Below are 18,694 nucleotides of genomic sequence, written 5' to 3'. Positions count from 1 at the left end.
GCCATAAACCTTTAAAATTAAATCTATGCCCAAAAAGGTTGAGAATCACTGACCTGTGGGACTCTAAGACCATTGACTAAGTATTTATTAAACCATTTATTAATTAGTTACTAACGCTTCGTACATATGGTCCCTTACTAAAAAATTATGGGTGAGACCTTGCTAATATTGATGAGGCTTGTACCTGAGTGAAAACTACAGGATCAGGGCCAGGACTTACTAATACAGAATTTAAATGTTTTTAAGAGGTTGATTATTCACAATAATGGTAACATCTGACAAAGAGCTTAGTGATATAGTAATGCCCTCCTATTAGTAGTCTGACCATATTTCTCAATGCTAAACATAGGACACTTGGTAAAATTATTTGAATTCCAGCAAGTTCAAGAGGACTCAATCAGAACTATTCAGCTTAAGTTGACTGAGACCCTGATAAAAGAAATACTGCCTAGCTGGATTCTTTCTGGTAGGAAAGCAGCTGGCAAGCAGGGATTCAGCCAGTGGTAGGACCCTCCACTGCTGCTGGGGGGAGACCTAAAATATGGGACAATTTCCCTGATATTAAGAGAAGGTCAAGACACATGTAGGAAGGCTTAAATATGGGATTGTCCTTTTAAAAAAGCAACATCTAGTCATCCTACCCATTGGTAAGCCCATAGTAGGAAGAAACCTGTCCCCCAGACTTCAGCAGCAAGATCTTAAGTCATGGTCTGAAGGGGACAAGCTTGGCCCAGTTCAGAGGGGGATAGGAGCATAGCCAGTATCATGAACCACAAGACTCAGACCCGGGTCCACCGGGTGAGTCATGTGGCAACCCGCCACATAGCTGCATGCTGACAACTGCTGACCCAGGCAGCCCAATCCCCACTTGAGGTTCTGTCCCAATATCTTACTGGTGGAGTCCCAAACTTGCCAACTGGCTTGGTGGCCCTACTTAAGCCAGCAACAGGAACACAAAACTGTTTGATCAGTTGGGCTCCACATGCTCTGGACTGTGTACCTTGTGGGTCCTTCTCCTGTTCCCTTGGCTAATGACTTCTGACTCATGGTTCTGATCTGCAGTTTGTCTCCTGTCCCTCACCCCCTGCTGGCCTGACCTGGCCTGACTTTGGTCACCAGCTCATGGTTCTGATCTCCAGATTGTCTCCTGTTTCTCATCTCCCGGTATGCTGACTCTTGACTCCTGACTGTGAACTCCAGTTCTGACCAGCAGATCTGGCAATAACTGAGCTTGACAGCCAGTATAACCAGTGGGTCAGCTGGGAAGTTGATATAGCGTTATGCAGAGCCTGCACTATCATTTCAGAGGGCATTGTTCACTGCTCCAGTGTCTGTGTCCCTGTAGCATTTCCTTTGGAGTCTTGCTGACTCTGGCTTTACTTGCATGTCTGCATTGTACCCAATGTTCAAAGAGTTGGTGCAGAGGTTGGAGGTGGGGGGTTGCTTCCAGTTCTAATTTTTTATGGGCAAGTTCCCTGAGAGCTATTCAGATGATAGCAAAATGCTGCAATGTTTGGCTTGCAAGCCCTGCATAGGTATGTTGGAATCAAAACAAAATCTGTTTTTAATCTGTGTACTGCATAGCTTCGCTTTAAGGCATAAACTACCTGCTGGGACCTCTTTATCCTATTATGCAGGGGCATAGGATTAAAGAACAGAGTATCTAGTGTAACTCCACTAGTCCCACTGGAGTTACACCAGGTGTGACATGAGCCCATATAGTCAATGTCATTCTAAAAAGACTGTTTTGCTGATCAAAGAGCTTAAAAGATTTTCTAGACTCTGGTGAAAAGGAAGTGAATTACTTTGGGTGTGATCCAAGAATGAGATCCAAGACCTCATCAAGATAGGCCTGAATATACAATAATATAACATAGAGGATGTACGTGGCCCAATCGTTGTTTCAGTCAGACTTTTAGAATTGTAATAACAAAAATAATTTATATGTTAAAACAACAAGGAGTCTGGTGGCCCCTTAAAAACTAGCCCGTTTATGAGGGCATAAGCTTTTGTGAGCCTCAACTCATTTCCTCAACTGTTTGACATGAAAGAAGGGATACAGAAATGGAAGTGTAACATTTTTCTTTCATTTTCTTTTCTTTTTTCTTGACAATGAATAGAATGTCTTTATGTCACCCTCCTATTTGCAAGTCCATTGATGGCTGACCAGCCCAATTCAGGAGCCGTAGGTCTTATCACAGAAAGGGCAGGTGCTTGTAGCTTCTGGAGAGGTGTGGAGCAGTTTTTGCCCCTCTTTTCTCCTTCTCTGCCTCTCCTCATGCTAATTAAATCAGCTCACCTCCAACAGTGATGAGACAGTGAGTACCAGAAGGGGAAATTGCTTATTATAATGAGAGAGCCATTCCATGTCACTATTCAAACCCATTCGGATGGTGTCAGATTTGCAACTGAATTCCAGCTCAGAAGTTTTGTGTTGCAGTCTGTTTATGAAGGGTTTCTAATTTAATTTTTTGGAAACAGACTCCTTGGTTTTGCTGAAACAGACTAACATGGCTACTTCTCTGAAACCATTTGTTTTATGTGCCATTCTGCTTTCTTTTCTCCATCACTGTTGATTTGTCCGCTATTAAAACAGCGTGAAAAGAGAAGCAGTCTCCTCTATGAAACTGACTTATTAGAGTGTTTCTTTACTGTTAACAAGTATCAGAGGGGTAGCTGAGTTAGTCTGTAGCTTCAAAGACAAGAAGAGTCCAATGAAAGCTTATGCTCCACAATATCTGTTAGTCTATAAGGTGCCACAGGACTCTTGTTGTCTTTACTGGTAGTGCCTAATCAGTGACATGAAATGTTTCACACATTGAAATAATTGGGCAAGAGGAGACTTCCTATGGACTTCAATGGACATAAGGTTATGTATGTGGGACGTGACCTTTTTTTTCTTTTTTTGCAATGTTGGAAGGAAAAATCCTGGGAATGGATTCCAGGAACGCATGGATGTTTCAATAGGTTATTATAACATACTCTCTATGGGTACGTCTATACTAGGAACAAACTTCAAAGTTAACTTCAAAGTTAGCACTACTTCGAAGTAGCCAGCAGAGAGTCTACACGCATTTTCCCTTACTTTGAAGTTAACTTCGAAGTAAGAGAGCCCAACTTCCAAGTCCATACTCCATTCCTGGGAATGGAGTAGAGCCCTACTTTGAAGTAAGCAACTTCAAAGTTATTATTGTAATGTAGACACAGCCTATGTCTGCGTGCCAATGCACACCACCTCGGCTGCTTTAATCAGCTGCTATGGAAAATTGGCTTACATTAGTTTTGCCCCCTGCATTGTGGCTGGAACTCATAAAAGAAGTCTTGGTGACATGTGTTTAGCTACTAGCCTTTAAATAGGAAGTCCCTGCCAAAGCCTCCATAGTAAATTTGTCTATTTGTGAGTGTATTTCTGGTTTTCATACACTGAAACACACTAAAACTAATCGTGGTGTAGGGCTCAGATTTGGGACTCTCGAAGTTCGGAAGGAGGAGGATGTTAGATGGTGGGGACCAGTTTTGACCCATTTGTTTTTTTTATATGAGTGCAGCTGGCTGGAAAAAGGCCGATGTGGTTTGCTCATTTTGTTTTTATTTTTTGTTGAGATTTTTTAAAAATTCCAAACCTGCTCTCGAGAAAATCAAATCTAGTGATTGGTTTTGGTTCAGCAAAACCTCCCTTAGTCAGGGCTGGAGCTGGTGGAAAAAAATTGCCATCATTTTGTTTACAACAGTAAAAGGCTTGCTTGATTAAATGGAAATTTTAGTGGAAAAATTGCAAGTTTCACAGAAAACTATTGGGGTTTTCATAGAAAAATCTGAAGATGGAAACATTTTTTGTTTTTAGATTTTCTGTTAAAACATGGAAATTTTCAACAGAATTTTCTTAAAAAGTTATTCATTTTTTCTTTTTTGTGGTGGGGAGTGGAGAATATTTCCTAACAAGCTCTCAGAAGGGGTTTATTTTCTAAACCCAGGTTGGTTAGAATCTGGCTTAGTGCTTAATTTGTCTTTGGGTTCACGAGGGCTGAGCCCTGGCACCTCTGGGCTTGACGGTTCATAGCAGAAGCACCTCTAAGCTTTCTGCATCATTTGTAAGCATAAACCAACAACAACAAAACTTGAGCCCTGGTATCTCTTTCATAACAAATAGAGCAAAGATCTGGATCCCATTTTAGCAAAACCACACAGTTTGGGGTTGGGAGGTGGTTGGAGAAAGGCTTCAACTCTTGGTCCTGTGCTGGTCTGAACCAACAGAAACCAGAATGGATGGAATCTAAGAAGCTTGAAGTGAAAAAAGAAGAACTATTGAATCTCCCAGGCAATGTAGCCAATGCAGAAGTGTTGTCTTGTGTACTATTGTTAGTGTTTTATCCAGCAGCAGTTTAAAGTTAAAGACAGCACAGAGAAACTCCTATGTAGATGAGATCACAGTCCTGAAATCTTTATGCATTTTGTCTCAGGTTAATGAAGCTGCACTTTTGAAACGTTACAATCAAGGTTGGCTGATGGAAATCACGGATAGCCTGGACCACTGCATTGCTCGGCTCAGGTCTGGCTCAAGAAGTGCTGTATTTGTCCCTATGTGCTAAATCAGGGGTCAGCACTCTTTCTGAGGTGGAGTGCCAGAATTTGACCTTTTGACCTCTTTGTATGACCGGTGATACTTTTTAAAGTCACTAACAGTCCTACTTATGACAGCTCATTAATAAATAAATTAAGATGCAAAGCTTTACTGTTTAGGCAGTGGCTGGTAGCAGGAGCTGGTTTTTTTGTTGTTTTTTTTTTAATCCGCAGGCATTTTTTTGTTAATCCTGCTTTCTTAAATAACCAGTTTACATCCTTCACAAAATCTCATCCTCACTACAGAGCCTGGCATTCTTGGAACGGCCCCAAAATAGTTGCACGGTGGTTGCTGCTAGAAGTGGGTGAAAGTTCAAGGGCAGCAGCAAGGTCAAGAGGAAAGAGCTCCTAAAATCTGACCTACAATTGAATCCTGTCCCTGTCACTAACTCCTTGAATCCACTGGCTAGTCACAGGGCTGTGTTAGGGGCGAGGTCAGACATACAAAGGAGCCTTGGGGAACCAGGGCCCCCATCTTCAAAGATATTTAGGCACCAAATGTCCTTTGAAACTTAGTGGTAGCTGGGCATAGAACTTCTGTAGGCACTTTTGAGAACTTCAGACTTGGCCTTTGTGCCTCAGTTTCCCTGTCAGTAAAAGAGGATAATTGGTTCTCTCACATACCTTGCCAGGGAACTATGACGATGATGGGTTACTGGTCAGAACCCAGTTCAGCAAATCACTTAAATGTGCTGAACTTCCAGTCAATATCCCTGAAGTCAAGGGCACATGAGGAGGTGGTGGAAGTTGACCACGTGGTTAAGTGTTCTGTGGAATTGTGCTTCTGTTCTGAGACTGTGGGGGGGGGGCAATTATTTTCCACTTGGCACAGGGAGGGGGCTGAGCTGTTTATCTCTGCTGTGGGTCACAGTAAATATTGCCATGCAGGGCGGCTGGAGCAGCTGGCTGCCAAGCCCAGGGGAGAGGTTTGGGGGTGCTGAGGTGGGCAGCCTTTGCCCAGGAAGAGGAAAGCAGCTTTTGCACAGCTGGATAAATGTTATATATGTAATGAGCCAGGTTCTGTTTACAGCAATGTGATCTCCCTGCAGCTCCCAGCTCCCCAAATTGGACTGCGAGGGGGATGAGGGTGGGGTTGAGCTCCCACTTCGCATGCCAGTGAAAATTGGCTCATGTGCCACTCATGGCATGAGTGCTGGGGGTTGCTGACCCCTGTGTTAAATGTTACTCACGTGCTGCGGTAACTGTGTAATCATGGGTATGTGGTGGGGGGAGGATTATAGGACATGTCTCCTTTTCCTACCTCTGCTATCAAATAAGGTAAATGAGAAGAAAATAAGGTCCATAGAAACTCAGCTCATGAATTCCCTGTCTTGTTAATACTTCTTACCTCTGTTACAGGATGAGCTTGGTGGAAGTGTAAAATATCCACATTGGGGTGTGATTTTTAAAGTGTATTGTTTAGGTTATTAAATGAAAGAAATGGTATTTGGCTTGGGGGTGGGGTGGGGCTCCAGTAGAGCCTGACCGGTGCCAGGTAAGGCAGTTTGGGAAGACATTGCCTTTCCCCACCTACGATGCCCACTGCCCATGTGTTCATAACCTATCTTGCTGTTTGAACCCATGTATGTTTTTCTCTGCTGTTTTAAGTGACTGCTTTGCTTGTTTTGTGTGTGGTTTGTAAACTGCAACTACCAGATGATTAATTTTCTTTGTCCATTTCCATTTTTAATATATTATAGAGAAGCAAGAGAGAACAAAATTACCCTTAGTTTGGGCTACCATGGGAATGTGGTAGATCTTTGGTAAGTATGATAAGAAGGCATGTGGCACTCTTCCTTGATTGTTAGCTTGGGATAATGCCAAAGTTTATGAATAAGGGAATTGTCCTTCAAACCAACCACTAAAGCAGCGTGTTGACTCTTGTTAGTAAATCTGGTGTCACAATTCTAAATTGGGGAATTACGTTTAACTCATCAGAGTACCCCATTTTGGCACAAATGGGTAACTTTGCCCTGGAAAACAAAAAATCAAGGTAATGAAACACTGAGTGCTGTGGTAAGATAAGTCCTTCGGAATCAGAAGGTAGACAATGGTGTCTTAATGAAATACAATCCCTTGGTAATCAGAATATTGAAAATAGAAAATGTGCAGCTTTTGTGGCTTGATCCAAAGCGGACTGAAATCAATAGCAAGCACTATACTCACCTCAAGCATCCACAAACGTGTTACCAATCCAGGACATACTTGGAATAGTATTAAAAAATCTTTAGGAATATTCCTGAGGACTCCTGATTTGTGCTGTTGTTGCTCACAAGAAGCATAACCCCAAGGTGAAGCTTGCAGTGATAAGCATCTATTCATTATCTCTCCTGTCCATAGGGAGAGGCTTGTCTATGAACTTGACACCACAGGAGAACAGCTAATTGATCTCGGATCTGACCAAACCTCCTGTCACAATCCATTCAGTGGAGGGTACTACCCAGTGCAGATCAGCTTTGAGGAGGCAAATCAGCTCATGGCTACCAATCCAGGGAGATTCCGTGCCCTGGTGCAAGAAAGGTAAACAATTACCTGATTCATAGATCCTAGGTCTAGAAAGGGCCACTTTGATCATCCCTTCTGCCCTCCTGTAAATCACAGCCCCCTGGAGCATCTCAAAGATTATTCCTAGAGCAGATCTGGATTCACACGGATTAACCAAGGGCAAGTCGTGACTGACCAACCTGATTGCCTTCTATGATGAGATAACTGGCTCTGTGGGTATGGGGAAGGCAGTGGATGTAATATACCTTGACTTTAGCAAAGCTTTTGATATGGTCTCCTGTAGTATGCGTGCCAGCAAGTTAAAGAAGTATGGAGTGGATAAATGGACTGTAAGGCAGATAGAAAGCTGACTAGATTGTTGGGTTCAATGGATTGCATCCTAAGCAAGATCACAGAGGACACAATGCTCGGGGGAGAGGTTGATACGCTGGAGAGTAGAGATGGAGCCTAGGGAGACCTAGAAAAATTGGAGAATTGGGCCAAGAGAAATCTGATGAGGTTCAACAAGGGCAAGTGCAGAATCTTGCACTTGGGATGGAAGAATCCCAAGCACTGCTACAGGGCATCGACTGGCTAAAAAGCAGTTCTGCAGAAAAGGACCTGAGGATTACTGTGGATGAGAAACTGGGTACGAGCCAACAGTGTGTCCTTGTAGCCAAGAAGGCTAACGGCATACTGGGGTGCATTAGTAGGAACATCACCGACAGATCTAGGGAAGCAATTATTCCCTTTATGTGGCACTAGTGAGGCAACGTCTGGAATATTGTGTCCATTTCTGGGCCCCCATTACACAAAGGATGTGGATGGACTGGAGAGAGTCCAGGGGAGAGCAATAAAAATGATTAGGGGTTAGAGTACATATCTTATGAGGCAAGGATAAGGGATTTGGGCTTATTTAGTCTGCAGAAGAGAAGGGTGCGGGGGGGGGGGGGGGATGGGAATTTGATAGCAGCCCTCAACTACCTGAAGGGGGTTTCAAAGGGGATGGAGAGAGGTTGTTCTCAGTGATGAAAGAAGACAGAACAAGGAACAATTGTCTCAAATTGCAGTGGGGGAGGTCTAGTTTGGATATTAGGACAGTAGAACTCACATGCAACGTAACAAGGCAAATAAAATCCTCACTTTGCCACAATAGCTAAATAATAAATGAAATTCCATTGTCTTCACTCATGATTTATACCACAGAAAGCAAGAGGAAAATGATGCCCCTATATTGTCCAAAGAATGGACTATATGATCTCCTGGAGTTTTTTAATCTTTGTTTGTTTGTTATTCTGTTGTGGGACTCAGATTTTTGTCCAAGAAACAAGTGGGAACTGCAGCCAGTTCCAGATATCTAGGCCCTTGTATGTACTTTGAAGAGGCAGCAAAAGGAAACAGAGCAGAGGATTGCAAAGATCTCCAAAGAAGGGAAATCCTCCTTGGGGAAGGTCAGAGAAGGCTGAAGTGTTTCATTAACTTACTGAATTTTGATTTAATACTAAATTACCAAATGACTTTGCTGGAAGTGGGCTTTATTTTTGGGTCCATTACAAGTTTAAGAGCTCCAGTGGTATTGATTTTGAGCCTTTGCCAGTTCCTGGGTTTTTGTTTTTTTATTCCATACCTCCCGGAACTAGGAATTAAAGAACGATATTGCAAAGATTAGCAGTTGTAACTTTCTTGCTGCCTGAAGTTTTTAGATCTCTGATCCAGAAGGAGGGAGGAATTGTTCACATTATGGAATGGCCTGGAGTTAGGTAGCCTTTCGTAGGATTACCTTATCACTGGAAACTGCTGGATTTGTGCTAGAGGCAGGCTCTACCACTACCATTTCCTGCATTTTTTTCTTTTAGGTCTCAGGAGCTGTGCTGGCTTATTATTTTGATCACTGGTCAGTGGGAAGTATTGTTGTTAATTTAGTGGGTGGCAATCTTTGCCCAAGCAACTTGCTTCTGGTATGGTGCTGAGACATGAGGTCTCTCCTGGTTAACATATAAAACAGAGCTCCTGCTCCCTTGTAGTAACTAAAGGTCCAGTGGCAATTTTCATTATGATACAGATCAGCGTTTCCCTAATTGAGTTACACGGAACACTGGTGTTCCACACAATGTGAATGGGTGTTCAGTGAAATAATTTTGATGCTAGAGATATTTTTCCTTCTAAAATATTAAATGTGAAATTAAGTGCATATCAGAAATACTAAGATATTTGAAGAGTGTTTAGATTGTAGGTATATTCATATTTATAACACATTCATAAGGGTATAATTCTTATTATGAGGCTCGTGCCGAAACAATCAGAGTTGATTCAGATTTTTTCGGCACAAGTCATGTTCAGAGAAATCACGTGATGCTGCACCTGACATGAGGATACAATTCTCCACCATCATGCCTAATATTAAGTGGATTTGTGATCAAAAGATGCAAAAGCACTCTTCCTGTTAAAAAATCGTCAAATGTTACTTATTTTTATTTTCCAGTAGTTTTCTGTAAAAATAACAAATTTATAAAAACACAAAATTTAAAAATCTTTTTCCATGCCTAATTTGTTGTACATTTCTTTTTCATAAAAATGTGTTTTAAGCTTTAAAGAAGGACGGTCCTTTTTTTAACAATATTGTCCTTTCTATTTTTGTATGAAAGAACAACACTAATCATCCTTCTTTTGGCTGTTATATTGATGTTTTGTTTTGGGTTCGTACTTAATTTTTAATTTTGGTACTTAATTATAGGGTTGCTAACTGGCCTGCTATCAGAAGGACATTAATTTTTCATTCAGATGATTTCCTCATGTTATTTTTTCTTCTTTGTAAAATAAAGAGATATAAAAACCTAAGTCTTTTAAATCAACTCTTGAGCAGTAAGTGCGGCAATTTTTCAGTATGAACCTGCCGCCACTCCTCAAACCAGCATGTGTGTGTTCTGTCAATATATTCCAAACCCAAAAGTGTTCTGTGGCCAAATTAGTTTGAGAAACACTGATACAGATGATAGCTAGGCTGTGTTGACTAAATTCCTATTCAGATACAGTAACTGCATTATGTTTCTCTGAATTCATTTATCTAGATTCTGCTAGTTGCACTATTCTTCCCTTCCTTTCCATTGTAGCTGTGTGCTGTTAAACAGCGATGGCGTTCCAACCCAGTCTCCAGTGCTACCATTTCTGAGCTGTATGAGGTGGCTTCTGTGTGTTATTGACCCTACCTCAGAGTGAGGTTTTGATAGTCACTTAATATTTGTAAAGTCCTTGGGGTAACAGGTGCTACAGAAGTGGAAATTATTTTTATTTGGTGTCTGGAACGCTCAGCTAAGGTGTTGATCTTAAGTCTTTCATATTCATCTATCTCACTTTCCCCGACATTTCACAGGCCAACCCTATTAGCTGGGATAGGATGTGCCAGACTGTAACCTCTATATAAGAGAATGACTATCAGACCTAACTTTCTGCCCTGGTATTTTCAGTCTGAGAAGACAAGTGGCTGCTATAAACAAGCTGTCCGATAAGGGCATGTTTTTTTGGGACTATGGCAATGCATTTCTTCTGGAAGCTCAGAGAGCTGGTGAGTAGATACTGGCATTCCTAGATGTAAGTAGGGCTCATTTTTCTTAAAAAAGGTGAAGAAGGAGTCTTTCGAAGATGGGGTTTACTTTCAAAAGAGCAGTGTCTACATTGGTTTTCTTCTTTCGAAAGAAGCTCTGTTGAAACAAGAATATGAAATGAGGTGCCAGATATGTAAATCTGCACCTTATTTGCCTTTTCAATTTCCCTTATTTGCATGCCTCTTTCGAAAGAGGAGTGCAAGTGTAGACACAGCCTTATAGACCTGTGGGTATGCACATGACTAGCTGCTCTCCCTTCTGACATACAGGCCTAGTGGTTCGGTAGGTTCTGCTCACGGAGTAGCCTAGAATTGTTGGAGCACACAGATACCTTGCTCGCCTCTCCTGGGACAATGAATTTTGTGGTACAGCACTAAATCCACCCCACACTCCTGGAGGGGTGTCAGGTCACTTTTTAAGCTTGCTCTGTTGGTGCTGAAGGATTTTGTAAGAATATTTTCTTTTTTTTCATTAGCTGACATTTTAAACCTAGAAAATGAACAGCAAAAATGAGCAATTTAAAAAAAATAAGGAAAAGAAAAAAGTAGGGCTGACTTTGGGTGCTGCTACATTGCCATTGTCCCATCGGAGGTGTCATGGTAATGAGGCAATTCAAAGCAAGCTAATGAGGTGCTGATATGTATATTCAGTGCCTCATTTGCATAATGGCAGCCACGCAAACAAACTTTGAATTTCATATTGACAGTGAAGCTGGGGGCAGCTTTGAAATAAGTGCCCCACTTTGATATTCCCTTAATCCCACAGAACTAGATTGGATTAAGGGAAAGTCAAAGCGGGGTGTTTATTTTGAAGCTGCCCCCATCTTCACTGTCAATCTGCAATTCAAAGTCTGTTCGCTCAGCTGCCATTATACTAATGAGGTCTGAATATGCAAGTTAGCAGCTCATTAGCCTGCTTCAAGTTGCCTCATTACCATGGAATCTCTGACGGGACAATGGTAGTGTAGCAGTAGCCTCAGAGGATGTCCTGGGGCTTCTGCTGAACACAGAACTTGTGGAATATCATTAATTTGGTTGCAAATAGAAGAAATGTTGAGAGACTGTAAACAAATTGTGCTTGGAGCCTGAAATGCTAAGGCCAAGGAGAACATAGTGTGTCTAAGAGGAAATGCAAAATTGGCTTAGCTGCCTGTCAGTTTCCTTCTCAGTACTGGTTTCCTTCAGATTTGCCTGGATGGTTTCCCTTGTGGAAAATCCTATAGAAAGGGGAAAGAAACCAAAGAGTTTTTCATACACATTTTTCCCGCTTTTTTAAATTTAGAGAGAGGGCGTTGTTCATTTCCAAGATAGGAGCTCTGTGACTTCCCACAAACCCAGTACGTACAGTAGGCCAGGGCTTTCCATACAGAAGCCTTTTGTTAGTCTGCCAAGTCAGGCACTCTGTCCTGCTGTGCATGTAGGTATTTGACAGAGCAACTCCAAAGGAAGACTGCCCTAGCTATAGCTCCTCCATCATTCCTAAAAAGAAAATCCTCTGCTACCCACTACACACCCCTTGTCCACCAAGCCCAGTCCCAAATGCTCCTTTCACACAGCATGCCTAAGAGGGATGTAGGAGAAGAGAGGTGCAATGAGACAGAGGACTGACCCCTCCCATTCCAAAGTCAGGGAAGACCTGTGCAGGCAGGGACGCTGTCATGCATGAACTCAAGGTACAGTTTGGCTTAAGTTGTTAGTTCTTCTTTTCATCAAGTAATCTGCATTTAAAATCTGCTTACAGGCGCTGACGTCAAGAAAACAGGAGCCAATAAAACTGAATTCCGGTACCCTTCCTATGTTCAGCACATTATGGGGTATGTTGGAAGCAACAAGGTGCTTCCATTTGCTGTAGAAATGGAACCATAAACTGGATTAACAATGAGAAGTCCTGTGGCACCTTATGGATTAATAGGTATTCTGTAGCATAAGCTTTTTCGTGGGCAAAGACCCACTTCATCAGATGCAATGTCCGTAGCATCTGAGGAAGCGGGTCTTTGCCCACGAAAAAGCTTGTGCTCCAAAATATCTATTCATCTATAAGGTGCCACAGAACTTCTCATTGTTTTTGTGGATACAGACTAACATGGCTACCCCTCTCATAAACTGGATTGGTTTTTAGGGGAATATTCAAAATGTGGGTTAACTCAGAGACAGAGCCAAATCCAGCCATGTTTGAGTATGTTGCTTTGCTCCTGTGTATGGTGTGCCTGAAGTCATGACATCTGGGGGTGCCAAGTTTAAGAGCACATCACTGTCATGGGGACTAAGCAGTGTGCTCCTCAAAAGGGCATCCCTGTCTGGAACTGGAAAAACCCACGTCTAGTTCTGTGTGAATACTTGTGGACTGCATGAGTGGCCCTCATTTATCTCAGGATATGTCTGCACAGCAAAGTTATTTCAGAATAATGACCAGTATTCTGAAATAACTTTGCAGGCATCTACACAATATAACTGCTATTTCAAAATAATTTTGGAATAGTGGATGGCTTATTTTGAATTTGGTAAACCGTATTCTGTGAGGAATAGCATAGTTATTTTGGAATAGGGGCTGTGTAGACAGGGAATCAGGACTATTTCAAAATAAGCTATAGTGTGTCCAAGGGCTCTAATCTAAAATAGGCTCTGTTTGTGTCTGGATGCTCTATTTTGACATACATTTTGGCCGTTTCTACACAGGCCACTTTGTTCAAAAGTGGCATGGTAATACATAGCTCAAAATATACTAATGAGGCATGGATGCAAATTCCCCGTGCCTCATTAGCATATGGCCACATGATTTGGAGTCCGGAAGACTGTTCTTCCGGACTCCAAAATGCCGTTTAGAAGCGCGGCCCCTGGGGGTTCTTCCGGAAGGAAGTCCTTCTTCTGGAGGCCCCTTCTTCCCAAAAATTTTTGGGAAGAAGGGGCATCTGGAAGAAGTACTTCCTTCCGGAAGCTTCCCCAGGGCCGCGCTTCTACATGGTGTTTTGGAGTCTGGAAGAACGGTCTTCCAGACTCCAAATCACATGACTGTATGCTAATGAGGTGCAGGGAATTTGCATCCATGCCTCATTAGCATATTTCGGGCCGTGTATTACCATGCCACTTTTGAATAAAGTGGCCTGTATGGAAATGGCCTTTCTGTGTAGGCACACTATTCTGATATAAATTATTCCATAAAATCTATTCTGGAATATTTTATTTCAAAATAACTAGATTGTTGGAACCAAGCCAGTCTCCCAATACAGAGTAGTTTTGCTAACTGCATTTGCACACCTAGAATTTGTGGGATGTGCCAATTGAACCATAGAGGATTTGATTGGATGCAGAGGGAGTGCATAGCTCTCACAGTGTGTGCAATCAGCACACGCCTCACATCATACACCCTTGCTTTACGTGCAGGTCACTTTGGTAATACTAGTATGGAAAAAAACTACACAGATGGACACCAGAGGAATCTGGCAACCCTGCGTGTGGGCAACAGTAAACAAAATGTCTTGTGGGCCAATAGAAACCCAATGGGCTGCAGGTTGCCTACCACTGCTCTAGACTGTCCAATTTAACACTGGATGAGAGGCCAACCTAAATGCAGTGGGAGCAGAAAGGGCCCAATAAGTGCAATGGAAGGTACAATGCTGCCAAATCTGATTTCTTCACTCTCTGCCATAGGTGAATTTACACCCACTTTGCACTTACTTTCCATAACTGGAAATAGACAATGGTGCAAGAGAGTAACTGAATCAAGTTAAAATGAGGAGTGGGGGTGGGAGAGGTCCTCTCCTTGGTGTGAACCAGGCATAGCCTCACAGAAGTCATTTGACTATGCTGGTACAAGGAAGGAGAGAGACAGTCTTCCAAGATCTTGTTTTACAGAAGGACCTGTGGTCAATGAGGGAACACCCTTGTTTGGTTAACGGGGTTGAGTTTTCCATCAAAGACTGTGGGCACTGCAAGTGTGGTTGATTTCCCCCATACCAGCTGATGTCCTTGTGAGGCAGCATTGCTTAAATTCTGGAATAATGGTCCCAAGTGTTTACTGTTTGGATTAGTTTGTTTGAAATATTTAGAATACTTCCATCTTCAGTTAATGAAAGAAAAGCATTGCTAACTGCCAGGATAAATCAGATAGGAATTTCAACTATCTCTTATTGAAGCATTTTCTCTTCCCAGAGACATTTTTTCTCTAGGATTTGGGCCATTCCGCTGGGTTTGTACCTCAGGTGACCCGCAGGATCTGGCTGCTACTGATTTAATTGCCACATCAGTGCTTGAAGATGCCATACATCAAGGAGGTAGGATGTCAACTCCTTTTCTGCCATAAAACGTACAAATTTTGTGAAGAATGGGTAACAAATAAATGGAGATTCAGGCAGCTTGCTGTGTCTTGAAAAACTGTGCTCTTGGCTGCTCCATATAGGCATTAAAGTAAACAAAGAGCGCAGTCAATATTTATGATTTACAAGCACTATTCAAAGGGTTTAAGGAGCTCTGGGCTACTGTTAGATGCATAAACTGCAGAGGTAACTAAGCATTATGTCCCATCTATATGTGGTATGGACATTGCTGCACCTATCTGTGCCTTTGTCACCTTAAGATTTACCTAATAATCATAACAGACATACCTCGTTCTTACGTAAGGCCTTTGATCAGTAGAGTTCAATGTGTTTTACAAAGGAGGGCAATAGTGTTAGCTCCATTTGATAAAGGGGAAAACTGAAGCAAACAGTAATGACATGGCTTGTCAGTAGTAACCCAAGAGGCCAGTGGCAGAGCCAGCAGTAGAGTGCAGGTATCCTCAGTCTGATGCTCTATCCACTAGCCCAGAAATGCACTCAAGCAGGGGTTAGGCTCTGAGAAACGGGAGCTAGTGCAGAATGAGGTAGCCTGCTTATTAAGTAGGTTGCCATGTCAAGCATATGTAATACATGTGCTTTGGGAGCTACAAGGCCTGACTGTAGAATACAGGAGGATGAACATAACCGAAGAACAGGCCATTTGAGAGATCACCTCTCTCTCTGCATATAGGATTTGCAGTTAAGGTCATCACTGGTGCTCAAGTTGGACACAAGTATCAGAGAGGTAGCTGAGTTAGTCTGTATCTTCAAAAACAACACAAAGTACTGTGGCACCTTATAGACTAACAGATATTTTGGAGCATAAGCTTTGGTGGGCAAAGACCTGCTTCATTGGCTGCAACTGATGCATCTAATGGAGCAGGTCTTTGCCCATGAAAGCTTATGCTCCAAAATATCTGTTATTCTATAAATTGGAGACAGCTCTCTCAATTTAATCTCACAGAATAATCAAGTCAGAATTTCAAAGGTGGTCGATATGCAGGAGCTCCCATTCTATATAGTGAGTGCTGCTGGGCACTGAGTGGTTTTTTAATTAGGTTTGTGGAAGTGGACTGAGATCTGGTGCTGTACTGTGTACCAGGGCAGCATAAATACACAATAACTTGCCTGGCATGTGAGTCATTCTCCAGTAACTTTTGCCATCTCAGAATGAGCTGATAGATGACATTTGACTATTTCACATGGTGTATATATATAATTAATTGAATATTATATAAGTAAATGCGTATGGGTGTTGTGTGTGTATGTATAAATTAATGGAAAGGCTAAGGCAAAACATCTTTTACAGGGAGACAAAGGCATTGGAATTCTATTTGTATTTTTACATTGTTATAAAAGTGGTATTTTATAACCCAGCAGACAGAAGCAGACTGGGGGGCAACTCAGTTATTGGATTTGCTGTTGTGGTTGGCAGAGCAAGACAGAGGAATTCAGAGAGAAATTAAAATTGAGCTTGGATGGAAAATGTACCTAATAAGCGCAGCCTTTCAGGGATTCCAGTTTGACCTCCCATGTTCTTGACTATTCTGTTTGCTCTTCATGCATTGTAAATATATCCATGGCCTGAGCCAAAATCCTGGATCTGTCCATCCACTAACATCAGTGCTATTCAAAAATTAAACCAAGATTTGGATTTTATAGACTGCAAAAGGTTCAGCCAAAGACAGGAGCCCAACATCCTGAACTGTGGGAAATTTCAAATTCAGATCAGGACTTTCAGTCTGGGCTCATTTTTGATTTTAACCATTCTTCCCTTTTGTGAGACAATTTTGCTGCTTCAAAGCTGTGAACCCACAACAGAGGAGGAGAATGGTTTAAAATCCTCAAGGGACTTGTATATTATTGTGTATTTATTTTGACACTTGACTTATGTGACACTGGGGAAGCATGCTGGGAATATTGACTTCCTGGGATCAGGTCTGAAATGGGAGTGAGCTAATAATAACTAATTTAAATGAGGAATTTGTTCACCACCCTCAGCAGAGTTTGACAGAGTTGGACAGCAAAAAATAAATTAAAATAAATAAACAAGCCAGGAGTCAACTTCAGTGTCATTGAGGATTATTTGTGTAAGATCAGAATGTGCTTTAAAGCCTAAATAAAGACTGGTGTCTGTGAGGTACCAGAAGGAACACAGTAGCCTGTCTTACTTAGGAATGTATTCATGAGAGAGGCAGCAAAACTTTAACAAATGAGAGATATGTGGAATTGGTCCAAGGGCAAGTCCCACCAGCTCAAGAAGGAGCATCAATATTTCAATTCCAGGAGGCCAGACTTCATGAAGGACGCTATCCCCCAGCCCCTACAGGACTAACATGAAGTCCAACACTGGACACACCAACATTCAGAAAAGAGAGCCTGACAGTGTGTTTGGCTCTGGAGTTGGGCCAGATGTATTTAGTTGTCATATGTCCCCATAGCTTTAGTGAATGATAGCCGTTTTCTCAACTAGCTCCTCTTAGGGAAAAGCCCCATAGAATTCAGCAGAGAAAGAGGTCCTTTATGTGAACCCCTGGACTGAATAGAAGATCATACGCCATAGGATATTGTTTTTAAAGAATCCTATTTGGATGATATTCTGTGGAATAATTTTTGTAAACCGTTGCTAATCTGTTGTTATAGTTTAAGGGTGTCATGTTTCTTAAATTCTACAGGATGTTTCCATAGTGGTTTTCAAGTTCAATACAAGTCTCCTAGGAAACAATGATCCAAGCAGATGTTTCTGCCTTTACTTCAGGGGCCACTGACCCACAAAAACATCAATTGGGGGCCACACACATGAGAAGCAAAACCAAAACCAAACTCCTTACTGATATGGTCTCCGACTGAAAAACAACAACAAAATGGAGACCCACCTCCCCATTTCCCCTGCACACCAGCCCCACAGCCTACAGGGAGCAGGGCTACTACATTCTGTGTGCCCCTGCAGGCTCTGGGGAGGAGCCAGAAATGCGGGGTTGTGGGAGGGGTTGCCAAGAAGTGGGTTTGGGGTGTGAAGTTTGGGTGGGAGGGAGGGTACAGGAGTGGGATGGCGGGGGGAATGGGTGATCTGAATGGGAGTGGGATGCAGCATCAGGCTTTGAGAGGGGGGGTCAGGGCAGGAGGGGGTGTGGGAGAGAGTGGGTACAGGGTCTGGATGGGAGAAAGGTTGCTGGAGGGTTTAAGGTGCAGGATCTGGAAGGGTGGGATCAGAGTGGGGCTGAGGGATCTAGGAGGGAGGGGACAGGAGCAGGGTGGGAGTTGGTGTGAGGGAGGATATGAGGGGGTCTGGGAATAGGGTAGGAATAGCGGGTCTGGGCAGGAAGGGTGCAGGAACTGCCTGGGGGCATGAGGTCTGGACAGGAGGGGGTGCTTACCTGTGCAGCAACCCAGCAGTGCACAAGGTTCTGTGTCACACCCCCACCAAGCTCCCAGGCACTGCCCACCACTGCTCTGATTGTCCAGAATTTTGGCCAATAAGAGCAGTAAGAGAGAACCTCCACGCAGCTGCTGCTTTCCTGTCCTCCTTCCCAGCTAGGGGATGGCAGCGAGCAGCTGTGGCACTGAATGAAGCCACTTCCTGCTCCCCGCACCACCACACAACCCCAGCAGAGCCTGTGGGTGGGATCTGGACCACGGTTTTCCTGAGTCCAGCCTGCGGTTCCTGTGCCTGGTG

General features: G+C 42.8%; 1 protein-coding gene across 1 annotated transcript in view; it reads left to right on the top strand.

The window, feature by feature from the left end:
- The window catches only part of UROC1 (urocanate hydratase 1), a 72,521-nt gene that overhangs the window by 35,092 nt on the left and 18,735 nt on the right, over positions 1-18,694 (top strand). The window contains exons 9-14 of the mRNA XM_075005343.1: positions 4,461-4,549; positions 6,321-6,383; positions 6,961-7,140; positions 10,569-10,666; positions 12,447-12,519; positions 14,855-14,976. Coding sequence (XP_074861444.1) covers positions 4,461-4,549; positions 6,321-6,383; positions 6,961-7,140; positions 10,569-10,666; positions 12,447-12,519; positions 14,855-14,976 — 625 coding nt within the window. The remainder of the gene's footprint in view (positions 1-4,460; positions 4,550-6,320; positions 6,384-6,960; positions 7,141-10,568; positions 10,667-12,446; positions 12,520-14,854; positions 14,977-18,694) is intronic.

This window comes from Carettochelys insculpta, chromosome 11 (genome assembly GCF_033958435.1).
Source record: "Carettochelys insculpta isolate YL-2023 chromosome 11, ASM3395843v1, whole genome shotgun sequence".
Taxonomy (NCBI): domain Eukaryota; kingdom Metazoa; phylum Chordata; order Testudines; family Carettochelyidae; genus Carettochelys; species Carettochelys insculpta.
This window is presented reverse-complemented; position numbering and strand designations above follow the sequence as displayed.